Raw genomic sequence first — 23,289 nt, forward strand, 5'->3', positions numbered from 1 at the left:
ATGAGAGCCATAACTACAGACCCTACCTGTCTCAACAAACAAACATGGGGGCTGGAGAGATGGCTCAGTGGTTAAGAGCACCGACTGCTCTTCCAAAGGTCCTGAGTTCAAATCCCAGCAACCACATGGTGCTCACAACCATCCGTAATGAGATCTGACGCCCTCGTCTGGTGCATCTGAAGACAGCTAAGGTGTACTTATATATAATAATAAATAAATCTTTTTAAAAAAATTTAAAAAAAAAACAATCAAAAAATGCAAACAACAACGAACTTGACAGTCAATTTTATGTGATGCATACTTTACCAAAGGAAAATGTTCTGGTAAAAATAGCAATTATATTCATTTCATCTGTCTCAAGTTACATATTTCAATCATATTGAAAACTTTTGTATTTTTCTAAGCACACAAAAATCAAATGAATGTATATAGTATTCATTTTATGGTTGAAAAAAATGGTATAAATTCTGAATCGTTCAATTATTAGCTTAAAAATATTGCTTATATAACAGTAGTGTAGATGCAGCTTCACAGAGACATTGGCTCTAGACAGTAAGTACACTCAGCTTAGGTTTCCGTTAATGGAGGCGACCCTCAGTGCTGATGCTTGACCACCATGACATTATTAGCAGCATGAAACAAAGCCAGCTATGACAACTGAAAACCTTAGCTATTTATTTTTATAATTGCTTAATTTTCATTGTAAAAATACATAATCAGGAAACCCCTGGACCCTGGTTACAAATACAGAAATATTCTTAGAAAGATAATTAAGCTCTATCTGTGATAATATGCTGTACCTGTGAAAAATAGTTTCATGCAATGGTTCAGAAAATGATAACTAGGTAAAAATCATGGTACTGGGAAAGCAGAGGTGGACATTCTGCTTTTCTCTTTGAAAGTTAATAGCTATGAGGCTCTAGGCAGACCTGTTACTCTTGCTGTTGCTGTTATAATACTATAGAGCTGGGAATCAAACCCGAGCCTTTCACATTTTATATATGCATTCTACGGAGTGAACTACATTCCTGCCTGGCTAAAGTTTTTAAACTGTCTTTTGTCAGCCCCTTTTGGGAATTGACAGAGGAAGAGCCTTAAATTAAGATTCTGGAAAATCAGTTATATGCAACTGACATTGTCTCCTGGACCCAGGACTAGCACAGAACCTAACCTAGCATGCAGATGGCTCTAAGTACCAGTTCTAGTTCTTACATCAGACCTTTTCTGACCTTCTCCAATATCAGTATATCCTAGTGATCTAGCATCAATATTCTTTAAATCCTTTGCTCACACCTTAAAAATCTCTAACATGCTGACAGACTTTTGGGGAGACTATCTTCAGTGCCATCAATTACAAGGCTGTTGTGGATAGCCCTGGAGCTAATTATATTTGATGTTAATTCCATTCTCCAGTGAGTGGCTGTGACCAAGGAATGAGTCAGCACTCAGGTGATTTCTTGTAAACCTGCTTCCCACCTTAATTTGTAAAATAAAGTAGAGCTGCTGATTGGGCAGATAAAAGGAAAGGTGGAGAGGAAGGTGGGGAGAGAGGAGGAGGAGAAAATGGAAGAGGGAGAGGACACAGAGGAGGAGGAAAACGAAGAAAAGTGGAGCAGAAGCACATGGCCTGGAGAAACCGAAGGTTCTAAGGGGTCTCATAGAGGTGGAAGATGGTAGTGTAGTGGTAGATCTGTCCAATCTAGAGGCATAGCATGTATTCATATTAAGTGAGTTGTGTTTTCATTGCTGGGGCATATTTGGGATTGAAGAGATTTACCACAGGCTTATTCACAGATTCTCATGTGGGGGTAATTTCATGTGGTTGTAAAACCCATCTCAGCAACAAAGTGGGTGACACAGAATCTGCCATAGCACCCTGCAGTTCTAATCCTAAGCCAAGATACAAAGAAACCCAGTCACTACATGAGAAACTGCCACTTCCTCCATGTAACCAACATGAGGGCATTCAGGTCCCTAGTTTCTTATTTGTGGTTTTCAACCCATGTGTGGGTCTGAGACAGCCATATGGCTGATTTAGTGGGTTGGCCACAAAGCCTGGGACAGAAAGCCTGATGAGTTTCTACTTCTAAACTTTACAATGCCATTATAGCTTACAGACACTTAAAAGGAAAGCTGAGAGCAATCACATAAATGCATGTTTATTTAGATTTATGATCATTCATTTTCTGTATAGAAAAGATACAAATGATTTTTTAAAAATCCTAGACTTTTATTTTGGAAAATAAAACTATTTTATACAAATTTAAATCTACAGAACTGAACCTGTAACCTCCTAACTTGTTTTCCTTTGAAATTGCAATACTTGATATCATTTCTCAGCAGCAAGGATCCAGACAGACACCTAACACTGGAGTAAAGCAAGGCAGAAGAGTCACTAGGCTTGTTTTTTAATTAGTAGTGGTTGAAATACCAGTCGCCTTATGCAATACAACTGTTGGGCCATCAGGTTAAAAGGAATCATTACTGGATCTATGCTATCAAACCTCTGATTTAAGAATCTTTTTTCTGTTATTTTGTTTTTGCAGTACTGGGAATTAAGCCTAGGACTTTGTGTATGTTAAGCAAATGCTCTACCACTGAGCTCAATCTCTGGGCCTGATTTTAGTTTTAGTAATTTGTGACAGGGCTCTCTTTGTTCTCCACGCTGGCCTTGAACTCACTCTGTAGGCTTAAGTAGTATTCTCTTGCCTCAGCTTCCCAAGTACTAGTATTTTTACTGTACTATTTTTATGTGATTATATTTTTGATAATGAATGCATTTAAATAATATTACTATTATTAAAGAAATATTTCATACATAGCATATATGCTTAAGAATGAAATATTTAAAAATAACAAGATTGCATAAATTAGTTTCTGTATCTTTTTTCCAACATCTCAACTCCAAAAACAGCATGAATGTTTCTAAGAATGTGAAATGACAATTTCCCTAACAGAGCTATTAAAACACTGTAACTTAAAAGGTGTGCATGCACATATAACTAAAATTAACCAAATTAACGTGAAATTTACACACTCCAATTGTCACAGCATACTACCAAAGCAATGGTGATTTGAAAAGTGAGTGTGAACTCTAGATTTTTTTCTAAATAATCAAACTGTGATTTATGATCATTATAAAAAATACTACTAAAGAATACAGGAAAATAAACTGCAATTGTCCTGAGAGATAAAGAAAATGAAGATTTGGGCTCACTTCTTTTTTGTTGTTTTTTTTTTTTTTTTTTTTTTTTTTTTTTTTTNATTTTATTTTGTTTTTCAAGACAGGGTTTCTCTGTATAGCCCTGGCTGTCCTGGAACTCACTCTGTAGACCAGGCTGGCCTCGAACTCAGAAAACTGCCTGCCTCTGCCTCCCAAGTGCTGGGATTAAAGACCACCACTACCTAGCTGGCTCATTTCTTTAGAATTCTTTTGTTCTTTTTTCATACAGTTGAAACCTTATTACATATTTAATATTGCATACTACTTTCTATTTACATCATATTAAAACATTTCTCAAGCAATTTTCTGAATTCCCATGATAGCTACGAGTCTGTTTAAACTAAATTTACTACTAACACATATAATGTAAGAAGGAATGAGGATTCCTGAGAGATTCCTAGATGTTGTATTACTAGATCAAACAGGATAAATGCTTTTTAAAGGCATAGTCCTAAGTAGGTTAGGCTAGATTCGAACATGCTGTGTAGAAGGTGGCCTTGAACTCCTGATTATGCTGCTTCTACATACACAGTGCTAGAAGTAACACTCCATGCTTGCATATACACTTATTATGGTTAATATTTGTTGCATGTAGCCTAATAAAATATTAAATGTATGTTCTAGTTTGTTGTTTGCTTGGAATAAAAGGCAGAATGACAGGAATGTCAAGTAGTATTTGGTTAACCAAAGAATTGGTGCATAACTAAATAAGCAACCTAAATCAATAAAGCTAGAAATATACATTTGTAAGAAACAGAGCTGCTATCCCTGGTTGACCTCCACTGTGTGAACTGAAAGACGGAACTTCTGAATTAGTGATCCAAGTATATTTCAACAATGACCTACAGACCACCAGTAATGCTTTTCGAATGTAGATTTTCAAGTCATCTTCCATATCTCTAGGGACTTCTGACAATTACAGAAATTATATTCAACAACCTCTCCCTCAGCCTCAAATTCTGCAAACATTTTCTTCCTTCATTTTCGGCTAGTAATTCTCTTCAATATTCAAAGAAATGATTATAAAAACACAAACTCTTATTCCTTTTATAAAATTAGAGAATTGCCCTTTGTTAAAAGTCATGATTGACTATTTAGCTTTAGAATAATTTTTAATCATCATAAAAAAGATTAGATATTAGGCAAAGACCAGAAACCTAACTACATTGCAGAGTAAGTGTTCTCTAACATGACTAACCCTACCCAATTAAGTTCTGTCTTAGCTACTGTTTATGTGTGAGAGCTTTTTGGCAAATTGTAACTACGGAAGAACTCTCTTCATAGTCAGCTATCCAGTCTAATGGATGAAAAGATGAGCCTGAAAGAACCAAGTTCCCGACTCCAAATAACTGCTGACTGACTTTATGACAACCACTTTTGCTTCCTCCAGTACATCCCCAGTTTTATTTCATCTCAGATTTTCATAAGCAATTTTACATTCCTTTGGCCATTTCATCGATACTGCTATAACCCAGTCCCTTTACTATCTCATTCCTTGTCCTTTTAATTTGTCTTTCAGAAAAAATTAATTTCAGGCATGATTTAGATCTAGTAACAACTGAGTAATGCAGAGGGTCTTGGTCCAAGCATTCTTTCCAACCTTTAGATTGCTAGAGGCAACACTTCACACATAAGCTGTTCTTAGAACAAAACTAGTCAGACACAAAAATGCAGCCATGTAGTCTCAATTCAAATGGGAAATCTTAGGAAATTCCTTCCAGAAGTTAAGAGGAAACATTGTCTACAACAGGCTGGACAATGTAGAAAGAAAGGAGGAAGAGGTGGAGAAACACTGGCTAACACTGAACAACATGGTAACTGCAGATAACAATCTTGTATATTTCAGATACACCACTAAGACAGGATAATTAACGTTATTACCACAAAGAGACATAGCTGTCTCTTGTGAGACTAGGCCAGGGCCTAGCAAACACATAAGTGGATGCTCACAGTCAGCTATTGGATGGATCACAGGGCCCCCAATAGAGGAGCTAGAGAAAGTATCCAAGGAGCTAAAGAGATCTGTAACCCTGTAAGTGCAACATTATGAACTAACCAGTACCCCGGAGCTCTTGACTCTAGCTGCATATGTATCAAAAGATGGCCTAGTCGGCCCATTGGAACGCAAACTTTATATGCCCCAGTACAGGGGAACACCAGGGCCAAAAAGTGGGAGTGGGTGGGTAGGGGAGTGGGTGGGAGGGTATGGGGGACTTTTAGGATATCATTGGAAATGTAAATAAGGAAAATACCTAATAAAAAGTAATAAAAAAAAAAAGACAATAAATGCTTGAGAAGAGGTCTTTTCACCCCGACTCAATTTGGTTTCGTTGCAGTTAAAGCATAAAGGAAAAGTAGGATTACCGAGTAAGTTGGAGAACAAAAATACTACGCTAGCACTTCCAACCAGACTCTCATACAATACATTCTACTGGGCAATATGAAACAAAACATGTGTATCAACAAATTGGCCAACATATTAAAATGTATTCCTTTTTGCAAATCTTTAATTAAAAACAGCCAGAAAGACAGGAAACAAAGTCCTTTCCTCATGCACAGGTCTGGACACTCTGGCAGGACACCACAGTTTGAAGCACAGTAGTGTACACTGGAGAACACTTGCTGGCAAGCAGACTCCTCTGGTGGTCTGATACTGGCTCTGCCATTAGCCGGGTGAAACAATAGTCTTTATATCAAAGTAACTTAGACAGTTCTCATTTTCATCTCTAAGTCCCATTTTCTCCACTTCTCAGAGGATGCATCTACCCCTCAATCATAGTTCTCCAGGTCTGCACACCCTGAGGGCAGTCCTCTGTCACCTCCCAATCAATCTGGCTTTCCTGGGACTCCCTGAGCTGCTTCTTAGGCTAATGGGAGCTCAGCCATAAATTCCAAGGCATTAAAGATATGTATAAAATAAATTTTTGAAATGTCTCAATTCAAACAATGACATTCCCAAACCAGATTAAAATTTTTTATGACAATAAACCTCTGCATACATTTACTTCTCCCAAACTGTACTCTGTAATTGAATGTTTTGATTATGAATATTCATTTGAAAGTAGATACTTTCACATATACCAGATGCAATGATTATCTGATTGGAACTTTTCCCATCTTCTTATTTTGTCTCCTGTGATGGAGATGGAACCCTGACCAGAGAGGACTTGGTGAGTGCTTTACCACTGTGCATGCCAGCAGCACCTGACTGCTGCTGAGACCTCGAGAGGGACAGTGACTGGTTACATGATTCTCAGCAATACCTGCAAATGAATTCAGGTATAAATTCTTAAATGATTGCTTTCATACATAGATTTGAGTTTAGATTACTGTCATCTTATCCATTTATTTCTTAAAATTACATGAACTATTTCAAGCAGGACCCCCTCAAGCCCATGTAAATATGCATTGTAAATTTCCAAGCGAGAAACACATACTGCCTACATCTATGCTAGTTTCTCAAATTCATTTCACTGGGGGAAAAAACCTCACACATGCAGATTTGCGAGTGGATGACTCATCAGTTAAGAGCAATTGCTGCTCTTGCAGGACTTAGGTTCAAGTCCCAGCTCCCACACAGTGACTCAGAAACACCTATAACTCCTCTTCCAGGGAATCCAAATGGCACATGTGTGGTACACATATATACATGCAGGTTATACATTAAGTAAAATACATAAATCTAAACTTGTACTATAAATTCAGTAAATTTTACTCACAGAGCCCTGTTTGAAGTAAACAGTTTGAAAATACTCATTTAGAGTCTATCTACAACCTCTTCTAGACCAACAGTTTTTGGGTTTGTATGCCTTTGTGTGATTACTATTATATCCTTTTTAAGACAATTTTCAAATTCAAACAATTTTGATCATATTGTTCCTCTCCCCTAAAGCCCTCCAGATCCTCTCCCCTTCCCTACACACCCAACTTTATGTTCTTTCTAAAAAACAAACAAAACCCAACACAAAACAAACTCCACAGAAAACAAAATGACACCACATCCACAAAGAAAAAACCAAACCACACCATAACCAAATAAACACACACACACACACACACACACACTGGAATACAATTGAATGTTGGTCAAAGATTCCTGCACACAAGGCCTGTCCTGGAGTGGTTGATATGCCCAGTGTTGATAGACCCAGAAAACTGATTCTCTCTCTCCCAGCAGGAATAAATGACAATTTAGTTATTAATATTTACACCTAGTGACTAGGTTGTCATTCACTCATTCATTTCTTTAAAAATAGCAAAATAAAATGTAATAAAGCAAAAACAGTCACATAGAACTTATGTACAAGACGAACCGACACAAAGCAAAGAGTACAAGAGAAGGCATAAGAACCAGAGACCAACTCATTTGCACATTCAGGAATCCCATGAAAACACTGAATGGAAAGCCTAATATATGTGCAGAGGACCTAGTATAGATCTATGCAGACCCCGTGCATGCTACCTCTGTCTTTGTGAGTTCATATGAGCTTTGCTCATGCTGATTTAAAGACAGGCTAACATTTTGTAACTCTAAGAACTGAAGTACAAAAGCGAACACTTTGTAATGAGCATGAGAACAGATAGTGAGCTCAACACCAGCATGTGAGGCACTGAGCCAATCACTTTCAATACATATCCATTGACTCTCAAATCTTCCTAACACTATCAGTCCCATTTCCTACGGGGGGGGGGGGGGGGGAGATGAGGCTGGGGGGTATGGGGGTGGGAGGAACTAGCCTTCGAGGTGACTGAAAATATATACATAATCAGATTCTTGATACAGTAGCTGAAGAATAGTGAAGTACACATGACATAACAAGAACAGAAAAGATGCTGGTTCATTCAGATTGTAATTTCTCAAAACAACAACAAAAACATAAGGAGACATTTTATTTTAAAACATTTTGTCTTTACAGAATACAGTATGTATAGTCAAATGCTTTTTTTTTTTTTTTTTTTTTATGTCATTGGCCAGCAAAACACAAATCCTATTGCCCTAAACCATTGCCTTGGAATATTTAAGCACAGTGTTTTAACATGTAACAGTCAAATGCCCTTTGCTGCACTTCCTTTCTCTACATTTTCAGTTAAGATTATAGCACTGTGACTAAAGGGGCTGGAGGCTGTCCACTCCTGACCCAGAGTAAACTCCCAGTCCTGGTCAAAGGAAACAGGATAGAACCAGCCACCTGTCTTCAAGTAAGGGACCCAGGGGTTCTCAAACTATAACAGAAACCACAAGTGCCCAAGTAGTTTGTAAGGCCACACAGCCTTGGATGCTCTGAGTCACTGGGTCTATCTGCAGGAGCACATTAGAAACTGTGGTCAACAAGCTTCCAGTGGCCCTGCTTGGGGCCACTGATCACGGTTACTTTGTAAACAGGTGAAAGGCAATGTGGTTTATGACTTCTTCCATATGTACTTATTTGTTTGCATGTTTATTTATTTAAAGCATTGGGTTTTCACTTTGAAAGATAGTTCAGTAATGTTTCCAATGATTGTGAAATGGTTTCCTGCTCTATTCTTTGGGTGACTTATTTATTTTTCCTTCCAAATTGTTGGTTTAGTTAGTTTTAAAGCTGATGAAAGAACAGTCATAACACAGTACAATCACCAAAATGAGCAAGACAGAGAGAATTTTACCAATAAGGAAAACTAAGGAAGAGAGGTATAGCTTGAAGGATGTTGTTGATGAACACTATATTACATGGTTACTGTCTGTCTTAGTTAGGGTGTTACTGCTGTGAACAGACACCATGACCAAGGCAAGTCTTATAAAAAACAACATTTAATTGGGGCTGGCTTACAGGTTCAGAGGTTCAGTCCATTATCATCAAGGTGGGGGCATGGCAGTATCCAGGCAGGCATGGCGCAGGAGGAGCTGAGAGTTCTATATCTTCATCCAAAGGCTGCTAGTGAGAATCTTATACCCACACCCACAGTGACACACCCATTCCAACCAGGTCACACCTATTCCAACAAGGCCACACCTTCAGATGGTGCCACTCCCTGGTCCAAGGATATACAAACCATCACACTGTCCTTCAAGAGATGGTAACAAAAAAAGCAGAAAGGCTGAGCGGGAGGAGCGGGATTCAACCTAAGCGTCACAGTGAGGACTGCAGACATCTGGACTCCTGCAAACTAATGAGGTGAGAAGTCACACAATTCTCTTTTTCTAGAGTTGTGGCTGTAGAATAAGACTATCTAGCTTTAATTCCCAATTATATGTGGCACATCTAGGAGGCAACATCAACTTAGGTCCTCTGAAAGCCTCACTACAACCCCTTGTAATTCTTTGCCAAACAATAAACTTATAGTAATTTATATAGTTTTCAGTGCAACTTGATAATTATCTTAAATGCCCTAATTACATGCAACCCCTTGGAAAACAGTTTCATGATATTTAAAATTGGGGGGTGGGGGAAGCACACAGAATTTCCTTAAGAGCTTTCTTATTATCAATCACAGCCAACTATTTATTCTGGAGCATTAAATGTAATGCTAGGGATCTGCCCTATTTTACTTAATCACACAACATCAAGTATCACTGCAGCTGACGGGCAAAGCAGCAGATGTGCAGGCGCGCTCATGAATTCCCCCAGAGCAGCAAAACCTACTAAGGGCCTAGAGCTGCCTTAAGATATGATCACACTAAAACCCAAGTGGCTTCCCCATGACACTGTATCTCTTTATTCTAAATCCGTCACCCTTTCTTAACTAGACTGTGAAAACCCACCTTAGTTAGCAGGAGGAAAAGAATCATGAACAAAATGTCATGAATACATAGCCTTTAATTTACATCCCCATGCTGACGAGCCAGATAAGGTGACTGACTGCCTAGATTTTACAGCTTCAATCTTGAGCCGTTTCTAAGCCTGAGCAAAACAAATAATCATCCTTATTTATTACACTCTATGACAGAGGTTATCGGCAGCCCTCATTACGCTGCTTTCCTAAACTCTAACTGCGAAACTTAAATGAGAGGCATTTGGTGCAATCTGAAAAATATTCAGTTCAATTAAAAGTAATTGATGCATGGTGAAATAATTCTTCCCAAAGCTGCTGTAAAATCTTCAAAAAAATAAAGCTACTTAATAATTTTCATCTCCTACAGGCTAGAGAGAAGCATTATTGCATATTAAAAATTGGAGTGTAGTTTTCCCAGAGGTAAAAGAAAGTTATTAAAACAACCTATTTATTGTTGATATAACTATCCATTTGTGCCACACAAAAAGTAACAAATTTCAGTACATTAAAAGAAAAGCTAATTAAGGTATAATTAGTATTTTCTGTATTTTGATAATTAGGGGTTAGTTGGCTATTCCTTTTCAAATTTCTATTTGATGCACCCCGACAATGCCTTTAATGAGGAACTAACGCTATTGAATCCCTCGTGGCAGAGGAGTTTAGTGACCACTACTACATTACTTTCATTTATCACTGCCTCTTTACCTATAAATTAATCTAGCCCTGTAGCTATGTTGATCTACTTTATATCAATTTCTTCATCCATATCAGCTGAATATGTATGGCATTAACCTCATTTGCTAGTTGAGAAAAGCAGAATTAAAATGAGATCTAATTTCTCGTGCACAGCACAATTTCAAAACTGCCTGCTAATTTCCACCACCTGTCAGTGTGAAAAGCCTTTACTTTCTTGTAATTAAATAAAACAGTATATTTTTTTTAGCAGCTTTGAAAAATGCTAATCTTTCAAAAGTATTCCGTGATCATTAATCATTAGGACAGTAAAAAACATTTTCACAATGCTCATCTATCCTTTGTTTAAGCAAAACAAAAATCTGGTCCAGTCATGGGGCAGAAAGAAAATGAAATGTAACAGACTTACAAATTAACTATTATATTTCACTCCACTCAGGTTTGTATTTATCTGTTCTGTTGCCACAGCAGTAAAGAGTACTGTGTAACCTAGAGATGCCTAGAATGGTCAAAGTAGAAATACAGAGCAAAGACATTTTTTTCTGAAGTCAGTAGGAATTAAAAATGCACTTAGCCATTTATGTAATGTAGAAGCTACCTTTATAAGACTATGAATACAGAATAATGAAGTTATAATTGCTGATAATATTTTTTACATTTTATTTAATAAACTGACCACCGTATATCATAGATTAGATAGTGTCAGCTGAACAAAGTCAGAACTCTAGGCTGAGCAATCATACTGCAGTACTTTCAGTTGGACTTTACCTAGATTTATATAAGATAAGGATTTCCTAGAAATATATAAGTAAAAGGTGGAATTTAGGATCCGACAGATTCTTTCTAGGTGACAGTAGAGGAGGAACCCATTGCTGCCACCTGCACTGGCATTTTGCTAACCGTTAGGCTTTTATTGTTTGCAGCACTATCACAATAGTAAATACAGTCATGTTCATCACCTGCAACTTGGCTTCATAGTCCCACATAGTTCTTAAGAAGCAGAATGTTAGTTTTCCTATTTGTATATTAGACAAAAGCACTAGTCAGAAGTAAAGATAGTATCTAGTTGAAGAAGAAATAAACACAAGCCCCCAATATATATCAGGAAATGTTTTCGTAATATCAAACTGCTGCACCAAGTTGCGCTGAGCATACTCATCACTCAGAAAGTTAGGAGTCAGACTAGCACCCATGCTTACCCCTGCTCTAACCACTGAGTGCAAAATTATAAGGGACTAGTACATAAGCAGTTAATAACTAATACAAAAGCTTCTAATTATATAAAAAAGTGAAATAATGCCTAATACTCCTCAGTGAGGTGTGTAGGAAAAGTCTACACTATAGGATCACTGTCTTGAAGCATAGACTCCTTTTGGAAATTCTTATTTGCAAATTAATTTGAATTTTTATCTTGCCATTTAAATAAGAATCAAATCATGAGAATATGTACTGCAGCCTCAGCAGTCAAAGAGGAATAAACACAGCTGGGAGGGGCTCTCGCAGAGGGTGGCTTCAGGTTTCTGGAGCACAAGGAGGATGGACTTGGACTCCCCTCAACAGCCTACTTTCAAGGGTTATAAGCAAAAGAAAACAAATCCACCCAGAGAGGCAGCACTCATACTTTGACATATTTCTAGTCGGTATTCAGATCTGTCTATGGTTCCATCATGGACAAAACAAAGCTTTTTCCAAGATTTATTCGCACTCAACTTTCCTTTAAGCAATGAGAATATTTTAAAGAGCAGAATCCCAGCCAAAACTTCAAAACTGAACATTTCCCTTTTTCATCAACCAACAGATAAGTTATGCTTTTAGGAGTGTCTGAATTTTAAACATTACCTACTAACGCCCAGAAGAAAGGACTATCATATACATGGAATTGGTTTTCTGAAGGGAAACATTATATATTATATATACCATGCATCTCACCTTTGGATTGTTGGGAGAGGTTATCTTGTACATAATTTCTATTGAGACTCAAACCCAATTTTAAAAAATTACAACCAATATGGAGAAATAACTAAGAAATATAATTTCATTAATGAGATATCTTCTATATTACATGATTTTTAGTGCTAAAATGATTTAAAGATACATCATAGTTAATATAGCCCCTGATACTTTATTATTTTTTCTATCTCAATTTCTTAGAACCATTTACAAATTCAATCATCCTAAGTTATGGTAAATAAATAGAAAATAGGACACTTGAAAGTCCACTCCAGAAGAAATTGTCATCTCTGCCTTGTTGCAGGAAATACCACAACACTGCCTAACTTTGTAAAATCATCAGCAAAATCTGAGTACCCAAGAGAATACAAAAAGTCACTTGTAATATAAGATTGTACTATATAATTTACCCACAGTTCTCAAAAAATTAAGAATACTTTATATTTTGTAATCGTTAAAAATAAATTTTAAATGAGAACAAAACATGGATTTAAAATATTGTGAATAGTCACAATTTTATCAATATGTGTTTAGGTGAAAATGTGTTTTCAGGGAGATATAACTGTAAAATTCACATGGGATTTGGTGTCCAGTGATGGTATGTTTAATGGCAGGACAGATAATAAAAGTCAACTTCTAAAAAAAAAAAAATCCAATGTCTGTTTTTCCAATTTGCATCAGATATTTTTCCAATGGATATCATAATCTTAGTGACCCATGGCTGCTAAAACTTCAACTGCAGGTTTCTTTGCTCTAAACCTTCTTATCTACTGCTTAATATTTTTCAGTCAACATATGTACTCAGGGAGTTAATACGTCAAAGTCTAACTTAGCAATTCCATTTATACAGTGAAGAGATTTAAAAATTATAAAACACTGGAGGCCCTTTGCTTTCCTGAACATTTTTTAAGGTTATGGATCACTGAAAAAGAACAAATCCCTTTGTAATAAAGCAATTCTGTATTACACTATTACTATTATCTGCCAAGAAGGAAAAACTAACTAGGTCAAATAATATACAAAAAAATACTATAATAAATTTACAGAATTTAAGCAACCTGACAATGTGCCAGAATTCAACTTTGAAAACTTTTAAAATACTTAAAAGTTCCCCAAAGTCATTCAGCATTATTCCCTAATAATTAAACTTCAAAATGTAATCTTAATGTCCTAGGCACTTTGCCTCTATAAACTCCACGATGTTTGCTACATTAGGATATTTAAAGTACTGTTTAAAATGTTTTAAAGCTGCTATTTATATTCTAACCTAAATGAAAATTCTTTTATCCTAAAAACAGTGTTATCAAACACAATCATAAATTTTACTAACACTTAAAATATATTCAAGTACCTGGAAACAGCAGTTAATTTATGATTTCCAGACTCACCGTCTCTCTAAGCATTTTCCTATCAGTTTCACAGTAACTGTTAGCAGCCCACGGTTCCCGAGGCTGACAACTGTAGGGAGAGAATGCCATCTGCTGCTCCACATGTGGACTCGACAGCAGGAGACATTGGACCAGAAACACCCAGTGACCCAAACCCTAGAAAGGCACACACAGAAAACTAGGACTCCTGTTTTTATTTCTGGCAATTTGAAAGACATCAATGGGTACTGCTTTCCTAAGGCAATCCTGTTATCCCACAAATTTATAAAAATATGGTACCCAGATAAGTCACGTCCATGTTTACAAAAATGGGTTTTACTCAATACTGAGAAACAGTGGTCTAAACGGGAAGGATGCTTGCCTCATCTTAAGGAGTTATTTCTATAATCTCCCATTTCTGAATGTGTTCTACATACAAAATGGTCATGCAACTGACCCTCAGATAGGGACAGCTTAAATGAACAGAAAATGAGGCTATCAATAATGTTAACAAGTGTCAGGATGTAAATCGCTGGCAGACTGTGAGTGTGTGGCACCACCCAATTTATAAATCAGTAACTTGTCTTTCCTCCTTTGGAGCCAGAGCCTCCCAGGGCCTTGAGAGCCTTCTTGAAAAGCAAAGTGCAATCCTTCACTGGTGGTGCGCTTGTCCAGCACCCTTCACTGACAGCCTCTCTCTTCCCATTTAATGGCATCCTTATCAAAAACATCAGTGTTCAGAGCGGCATCCAAACATCCACTGTTGCCTAAATGCCTGTTCCTGGACATGCCACACACTGTCGTCACTGTTGCTTTATAAACATTTTTAAATTAAAATATGGCCCTTCCTATGCCATTTTTATCCAAGTGTGTTATGGTTCTTCTAGACACTTTTTATCTCCTGAATGCTAGGATATGGTTGTCAATTCCTGCAAGCAAGAAAGCAGAGATTTTGGCAGACAATGTGCTCAATGTATGGATCAACTTGCAGAGTTCCTTCTTGCCAACATTAAGTTTCCTAACGCAAGATCAATGGATCCTCTTTGCCATTATAAGGGCCCTTTTAACTTCTTTCGAAAATATTTATTTATTATTTTTATTTTGTTTTGTTTGTTTGTTTTTTTGGTTTTGGTGGGGGGGGGTTGTGGGTTTTTTGTTTTTTTGGTTTTTGTCATTTGTTTGATTTGAGATAGGGTTTTCCTGTGTGTATTCCTGCTTGTCCAGGAAATCGCTCTGTAGACCAGGCTGGTGTTAAACTCAGAGATCTGCCAGCCTCTGCCTCCAAAGTGCTGGGATTGGACACATAAGTCACCACACCCAGCAACAATATTTTTTAGTTTTCAGATTATAAACTTTACACTTCTTTTGTTACATATAATTTAAGGTATTAGATTAGTGTTGATATTATTTTAAAATCATAGATTTCTCTTTTTTGGTTTGTTTTGGTTGTTTCAAACAAATTGAATAGTTTGGGTCCCTCCCTCCCTCTTTCCCTCCCTTCCTCTTTCTTTCCATTTGAGGCAGTGTTTTGCTGGATAGGTCAGGCCAACACAGAATTTACTTTGAAGTCCAAGCTAGCCTCAAATTTGTAGTCTTCCTATCTTAAACTCCTAAATGCTGGAATTATAGGCATAAACCACACCATGCTGGGCTCAAATATTTTTTTGAATCCTCTCTTGTGTAGTTAGTGATATTATTGTATGCTGCACACTTACTGGTGTGGTCACCGTCCCTGGCCAGTACCTCCATCCCAAATCTAACACAAGTCTAAGCAGTGCCCCTGAACTCTTGGCTTTATATGGTGTTCAGTTCTTCTGTCTGATTTTTAATTTTAGTATTTGTCCATATTCATATAGGAACATGAGCTTTTAAAAGATGATTCTTTTCCAGTTACTTTGATTATCTACTATTTGGTAGAATTAACTAGGGGCCTATGTTAATCTGCACTCTTTGAGGCAGCCTTTGATTGTGAACAGCCTCATGAGTTGTTGTTACACGTCTATTCAAGGTTCTGTACCTTAGTGAGTTCCTCCAGGCATTTGTCTTCAAGGAACATTTGTAATCAGCTGTTCACAGTATTCAGGATAGCTCATTTCTTTAAAGTTGGCAAAATAGCAACTATTTCATTTTTCATCTCAGTGTTCACCTCCTTTTCCTTTTGCCAAACCACCTTAAAGTTTGTTATCCCTAAAGAACAACTGTCCTTATTACTACTACTACTATTTGGGGCTTTGAATACTTTACCCTTGTTTTAAAATCGACATTCAATTGATTTCTATCTGTCTTTATTACTTCCTCTCCTCTTCTGATTTAATTTCTTTCCCATGTTTCCCAGTGTGATAGGGAGGCTGGCTTGAGGCTGACTCTTTCCTTTTCTCTGCAAGGTTTTGGAACTCAGCCCTCAGGCTCCTCAAAGCCAGATTACATTCACCACCATATCCTGTTCTCTTTACTTATTCCATTGATTGAGTGACTGAGTGATTGATGAATTGACTGAAACTGGGTCTCACTATGTAGCCTAGACAGATCTGGAACTTGCTATGTAGAACAGGCTTGTCTGGAATCATAGATGTCTTCTTGGTTCCCCTTGGCTCTGCCTCTCAATCACTGAGATTAAAGGTGTGCACTACCACTCATAGCTTCATCTCTTTAATGTAGGTATTTATAGCTTTAAGTTGGCCTTCATTACTACTTTAATACTATTCTTTATACACCTTATTATGTTGTGTTTTCATTTTTATTGATCTGAAAGTATTTTTAGATTTCTCTATGATGGCTGAAACCCACCAGGGCTATGAATTTGAACCTTAGCAACAAAAGTCCTTTGTGTTTGTTGAATATACTTTCATATTCAAGTCCTTTCAAATGTATTGAGGATTTTGTTGTTGTTGTTGTTTAATGGTATAGTATATGGTGTAGGCACTTAAGGATATGTATTCTGATATTTAGAAGTGGAATATACTATAGATGTCTTCTGGCATAGCTAGTTTGTAGTGGTATTCAAGGTTTTTTTTGTTGTTGTTCTATTACTGAGTGTGTTATTGTGTCTTCATGTTGAACTCTACAGTAGTTATAACTATATAAAAGAAAGTTTATTGTTTATGTTCTACTTGAATTCATAAATGTGTGTATTATAATTAATTATTTTACTTTCCTGTACTCCCTTTTAAATCAAAGCTTACTGAGGAAGTGGGAATACAGCTGACTCAGTAAGGTGCCTCACAAGCATGAGGACCTGAATTTAATCCCCAGAATCCACATAAACAACAAAATGTGACTAATATGCACTCCTAACACTGGAGAGGTGGAGCCGGGATAATACCTGGGCCTCCTTGGCTAGCCCATCTAAACTAATCTGTGAGTTCCAGGGTAAGTAACAGACCTTGTCTCCAAAACCAAAGTGGGTGTCAAGTGAGGAATGACATCTGAGGTGGCCCTCTGGCTTCCACAGCATGCATATATACATGGATATGGACTTGTATACGCACACACAATTTACTGAAGAGATCATCTGAATTTCCTTCATATACCTGGCCTTAATACATAGTAGACACATAATAGCAGTCACTTCATATTGAATATAAATATGCAAGAAAAAAGAAATAGCAACATTTCCAGTACAAAACATGTCATAGAGGGGAATCAACTGTCCACAGAAAACATTGTAAAATGGACAAAGTTTGACTACTGAAGAAACTCATCATGTGAACAAGGATAACCACTAAAGGATTTTAAGCTTGTGTGTGTGTGTGTGTGTGTGTGTGTGTGTGTGTGTGTGTGTGTGTGNGAGAGAGAGAGAGACAGAGACAGAGAGAGAGCACGCTTCCCATAGACTGCCAAAATTTCAAGCCTACAAAAGGAATGATAGGAATAATAAAACATATCTAACTTGCTGGGATATGAAAATAAATTGTAATAATACTTATGAGGACAACTGAACAATCTAACAAAGCTAGAGACATGTTATTTTTTAAATTCTAAGAGATAAGAAAAAGAGTATTTACTACAGAATTGAAAAACTAGAAATAGTGCATCTTATGAACAAGAAAAAATGAGAATATAATGTCACAGTAATACATTAATGTTCCTACCATTCAAGTGTAATAAATAAATCTGTGTGCCTCATTATCAATAAAATTCAAAACCAGTAGCTACTGCAGTACATTGAGCTCCATAGAGACAGCGCCTGGGCAAGTGAGACCGGACGGGCACTGGGCGACTCTGTGCCTCGCAGAGGAAAATCAACTAAACCTGGGCAAAGGAAATCCTAAGAAGCCAAGAGGCAAAATGTCCTCATATGCATTCTTTGTGCAAACCTGCTGGGAGGAGCACAAGAAGCAGCACCAGGATGCTTCTGTCAACTTCCCAGAGTTCTCCAAGAAGGGCTCAGAGAGGTGGGAGACCATGTCTGCTAAAGAAAAGGGGAAATTTGAAGATATGGCAAAGACTGACAAGGGTCGTTATGAAAGAGAAATGAAACCTACATCTGCCCCAAAGGGGAGACCAAAAAGAAGTTCAAGAACCCCAATGCACCCAAGAGGCCTCCTTCGGCCTTCTTCTTGTTCTGCTCTGAGTAGCGCCCCAAAATCAAAGGCAAGCATCCTGGCTTATCCATTGGTGACGTTGCAAAGAAACTAGGAGAGATGTGGAACAACGCTGCAGTGTATGACAAGCAGCCCTATGAGAAGAAGGCTGCCAAGCTGAAGGTGAAGTACAAGAAGGATATTGCTGCCTACAAAGCTAAAGGAAAACCTGATGCAGCGAAAAAGGGGGTGGTCAAGGCTGAAAAGAGCAAGAAAAAGAAGGAAGAGGAAGATGAGGAGGAGGATGAAGAAGAAGATAAAGAAGATGATGAATAAGTTGGTTCTAGCGCAATTTTTTTCTTGTCTATAAAGTATTTAACCCCCCCTGTACACAACTCACTCCTTTTAAAGAAAAAAAATGAAATGTAAGGCTGTGTAAGATTTGTTTTTAAACTGTACAGTGTCTTTTTTTTTTGTATAGTTTACATACAACCGAATGTGTCTTTAGATAGCTCCGTCCTGGTGGTATTTTCAATAGTCACTAACCTTGCCTGATACAGTCTGGGGGTTGTAAATTGGCATGGAAATTTAAAGCAGGTTCTTGTTGGTACACAGCACAAAATAGTTATATATGGGGACAGTAGCTTGTTTTTGTTTTCTTTTGGTTTTATTTTTGGGGTTTATTTTTTTCATCTTCAGTTGTCTCTGATGCAGTTTATACGAAGATAATTGTTGTTCTGTTAACTGAACACTGTAATTGTAATTGCAAAAAAAAAAAATTTGTGGCTGTTTTGTTGACATTCTGAATGCTTCTAAGTAAATATAATTTTTTTATTAAAAAAATATTCAAAACCAGGAATTCTCAAAGCAGGCAAGTTACTACAGATTCCAACTGCAAACTAATTTCATATAAAGTTAATCACATTGTATTTTGTGCACAAATACACAGAAACATGAACAAAGATCAAACTCACAGGTGACAATAACACAAAACATATGACAACTGCTACTTTTGAGCAAATGTGGTTAAAAAAATAACAATGAAACTAGCAACAGTGTCCTCCACGTTTAATGTAAAATCTGTAGATATGAAGCCAAGAAAGCAAAGCACTGAGACCTGATCACTTGGGACAACAGGTTCGGGAAGTCCACAACCCTCTCATTTCCATCAAGATTACTGATGGCAGAATGGATAATGGAACAAGGTGGAAAAGAAGGGAGGGAGGGAGGGAGAAACAAAGACTACAATCCAAATCTTTTTAAATCAATGAGAAGCAATGCAAATGCATGGAAGAGGAGGAGGCAGGAGACAAGGGTGGACCTCAGACACTTAGAAAATTAAACCGGCAAAATCAGGGCACAGAGCAGACACAAGAAGGACAACGGAAACCAACATAGTGCTTCCTGAATATTAGAAGGCAAAAAAGGTTTACAACAGAGATCCTACATGAAAGAGTCTGTTCAGTGCCCCAGAGGAAAGCCACAATATAGCACAGGCAATGGCAGGACAAGCTTTCAAGAAGGTATCCAATCAATTACAGATCCAAAATGCACAGACATTTATTCAAGCATTCAAAGACTCAGTTTCCACGTTGATAAAATGGAAACTGTTATCAAAATAACTATTTTCATACTGGTTTTATGAGAATCAATTAGATAATACTTGTCTGCAAAGAATCTAACAGAAACTAACTGTTCACTAAATGACCAGTGTGACTTACAGCTTAGTTCATTTCCACTGACAGCACAGACCTAACACTTATGACTCTTTGGTGAATCCACCTTGATATCTGAACTATTATATGTTTTATATGTTTTATATATTTATAATATTATATGTTATATTTTACATTCTATGCAAGTTTTTAGAAAACTGTCAAGATCTAGATTAGAAAGATTGCTCACTGACCAAAATTTCATATATATTTACGTAAGAAAGTATGAAATTGTGTAACTTCTTTTAAAGGTAAAGAAACTTTTACCTGAAACTTTATCCTAAAACAACAACCAGAAAAAAACCCTCAGTCTTTTTTTCTTTTTCAGCTGCCCACCCCCACCTTGCTCTCATTTTTTGGCACTGTGGCTTGAACCCAGGGCCTAATGAATGCTAAGCAAGTGCTTTACCCCACACTGTGCTCCTAACCCCAGAAAACATAGTCTGAAAATCAAATAATGGTTTGCAATTAGTAAAAAAAAATTCCATAGTATTTGCATATAACCTACACACATCTTCCCCTGACATTTTAAGTCATCTCAAGATTATATACAACATGTACAAGTGTCATTGTAATTTCTACATGTTTTTAAGGAATGTTGACAAGGGAAAGGTTAAAGCATGTTTAATACAAATGCAATGTTTTCAATGCATGGTTGGTTGAACCCATGGATGCAGAATGCATAAATATAGAAGCATGTGTATACTCCTAAGTATTCCCTTAGGACTCACATAAACACCCTCAATAATCTTTTATTATGTCTCTAAATCAATTGATCTAAAACTTGCCAATGCTAACCTTTCAATTATCGCATTACAACGACTCCACCATTACAGTGACTTAGCTGCTGTCTGTTTAGTTTGTGTCTAAATTCGGCTCGTCCACATGACTTAGCATATAAGAATGTCAAGGAATGACTGAAATATACTGGAAATCACTTACACAGTCCACCCCTGCAAGCCTCAGAACTATTAAAACAGCCAATCTTGTTTCCAATTGTGAAATGTAAAAAGACATTTATCTATTGAGTTGCGTTTTAAAAATCCAAAGTATTTAAATTACTATCCAAATAAAAATATTATTCCCTTAGAGAAAATGATAAATGTATGCTTGAAACAAGTAAATTAAGTTTGCATTGTGTTTCAATACCAATCCAACAGATGAATTTAGTTATCAATTATATGTCTGTGATAAAGAGTCACAAGGTTTGTCGCTCAGCTCCCACCTGCTATATGTTTATATCCATGTTCATTCTCAATAAGGCTTTCTCATAGTAAAAACCTACCTTTGAGGTTCTTTGAAGCTGATCACCAACATATGTTTTACGAAACTGATCCAGGAACCAGAGAACTGCAAGTTCTATTTTCTCATTGGTGCGGTGAGGTAATCTGGTATCCATTAAAGATATAAGCTGAAAAACACTTTCCATGAAAAAAAATGAAAGCTTTAGTATAAATTCTCAGAGGCACAATATAGAGGTATTTATTGCAAACATATAATCATTTTAAAACTAAGAAATTACAAAAGCACATCCAGAAAATTTTCAAACATCTGAAATCCTACCTTTGTAAGACTCAATTGGTCTAGTTTCTCCTGGCCTTTACATATAAATACAAACCTCCTAGATGAGAATATACATATTACTCTATTAAAGGTTATCTATAGATGCATGACATATACGTATAAATCTATAATATACCGATATAAAAGTAAATACCCTTATATTTTTAGTAGATGATATTAAATGTTCTTCACTTTGTATTTATAAATATTTCAAAATCAGACTCAATTCTTCAAAATTTCATATCTATTAAGTTCTTAGTATAGTCAGTACTCTTTATGAATCATTACATTTTTACCTAAAATGTACAAAAAAATTGAAAAAAAAATTTTTTTCAGAAAGTCAAGCTGTGTATAGACAGAAAATTTGACCGGAGGCTGAAACTGGGTCTTTATAGCATTCTACAATTTATATTCCTCTTTTTGCATTTTATTTTAAAACAGGATCTCACTAAGTTGTCCAAGCTGGTTTGAATTCATTCTGTAGCCCAGGCAGGCCTCAAAATTGTGATCTTCCTGAGTAGCTGGGATTAGAGACAAGCAATACTAGGATACGTCAACCATATTCAATATCCAACCACTATTAACTATTATTATTTGTCACAAATGATAAATTTTCAATTTAATACTTTTAAAAACTATTACTACTAGCAAATCATAAGCTAAGAGAAAATTTCTTAACTTTTATTTCTATAGACTATGTAATTCTCAGCCTTGCATTTTCATTGAAGGCATCCTTCAACATTTTTATGAGATTTTCTGAGAAGGTGATTGCTAAGTACCTTGCATTAACAAATCAATACACTGCAGCTGGGCTGCCTTATCTGGCCTCAATAGGAGAGAAGTACCTAGCTTTGCAGAGATTTGAAGTACCAGGGTTGGAAGATACACAGGGGGGCCCCATCCATTCAGAGAAGGGGAGGGGTAAGAAGGGAAGGATTGTGGGAGGGGTGACTGGAAGGAGGGCAGTGAGCAGGATGTAAAGTGAATAAATTTTTTAAAAAATTAAAAAAAAAAAAAGAAGAAAAGTGGGGAGAGGAGGAACAAGAAGGATCAGGTGTGGGAAATACAGAGGGAGAGAGAACTGTGAGAGAAAACTGTAGTCAGTTGGGGGCAACTCTGGGACAAGCTACAACCCCATGATGATATAAACTCCCAGGAATGTATGAGGGTGAGCGCAGCTAAGACTCCTAGCAATGGGGTATATGGAGTCTGAAGCAACCATGCACTGTAACTAGATAAGACCTTCCAAGGGAGGAACTGGGACACCAACCCATGCACAGAATCTTTGACCAAAATTTTGTCCTGCCTACAAGATGTGCAGGAGTAAAGATGGAGCAGACATTGAGGGAAGGGACAACCAAAGACTGGCCCAACTTAAGACCCAAGCCACGAGAGCACACCTCTGACACTATTAATGGCATTCTGCTATACCTGCAGACAGGAGACTAGCATAACTGTCATCAGAGAGGCTTCACCCAGCAATTGATGGAAACATATGCAGAGAC

At 37.0% G+C, this 23,289-nt stretch overlaps 1 protein-coding gene across 2 annotated transcripts in view; it reads right to left on the minus strand.

The window, feature by feature from the left end:
• Ranbp17 (RAN binding protein 17) overlaps nt 1–23,289 on the minus strand; it is a 308,796-nt gene that overhangs the window by 213,429 nt on the left and 72,078 nt on the right. For both annotated transcript variants that reach the window (XM_021175823.2, XM_021175825.2), the window contains exon 14: nt 21,507–21,642. In XM_021175823.2, the coding sequence (XP_021031482.1) occupies nt 21,507–21,642 (136 nt within the window). The remainder of the gene's footprint in view (nt 1–21,506; nt 21,643–23,289) is intronic.

The sequence above is a fragment of the Mus caroli genome, chromosome 11 (genome assembly GCF_900094665.2).
Source record: "Mus caroli chromosome 11, CAROLI_EIJ_v1.1, whole genome shotgun sequence".
Lineage (NCBI taxonomy): Eukaryota > Metazoa > Chordata > Mammalia > Rodentia > Muridae > Mus > Mus caroli.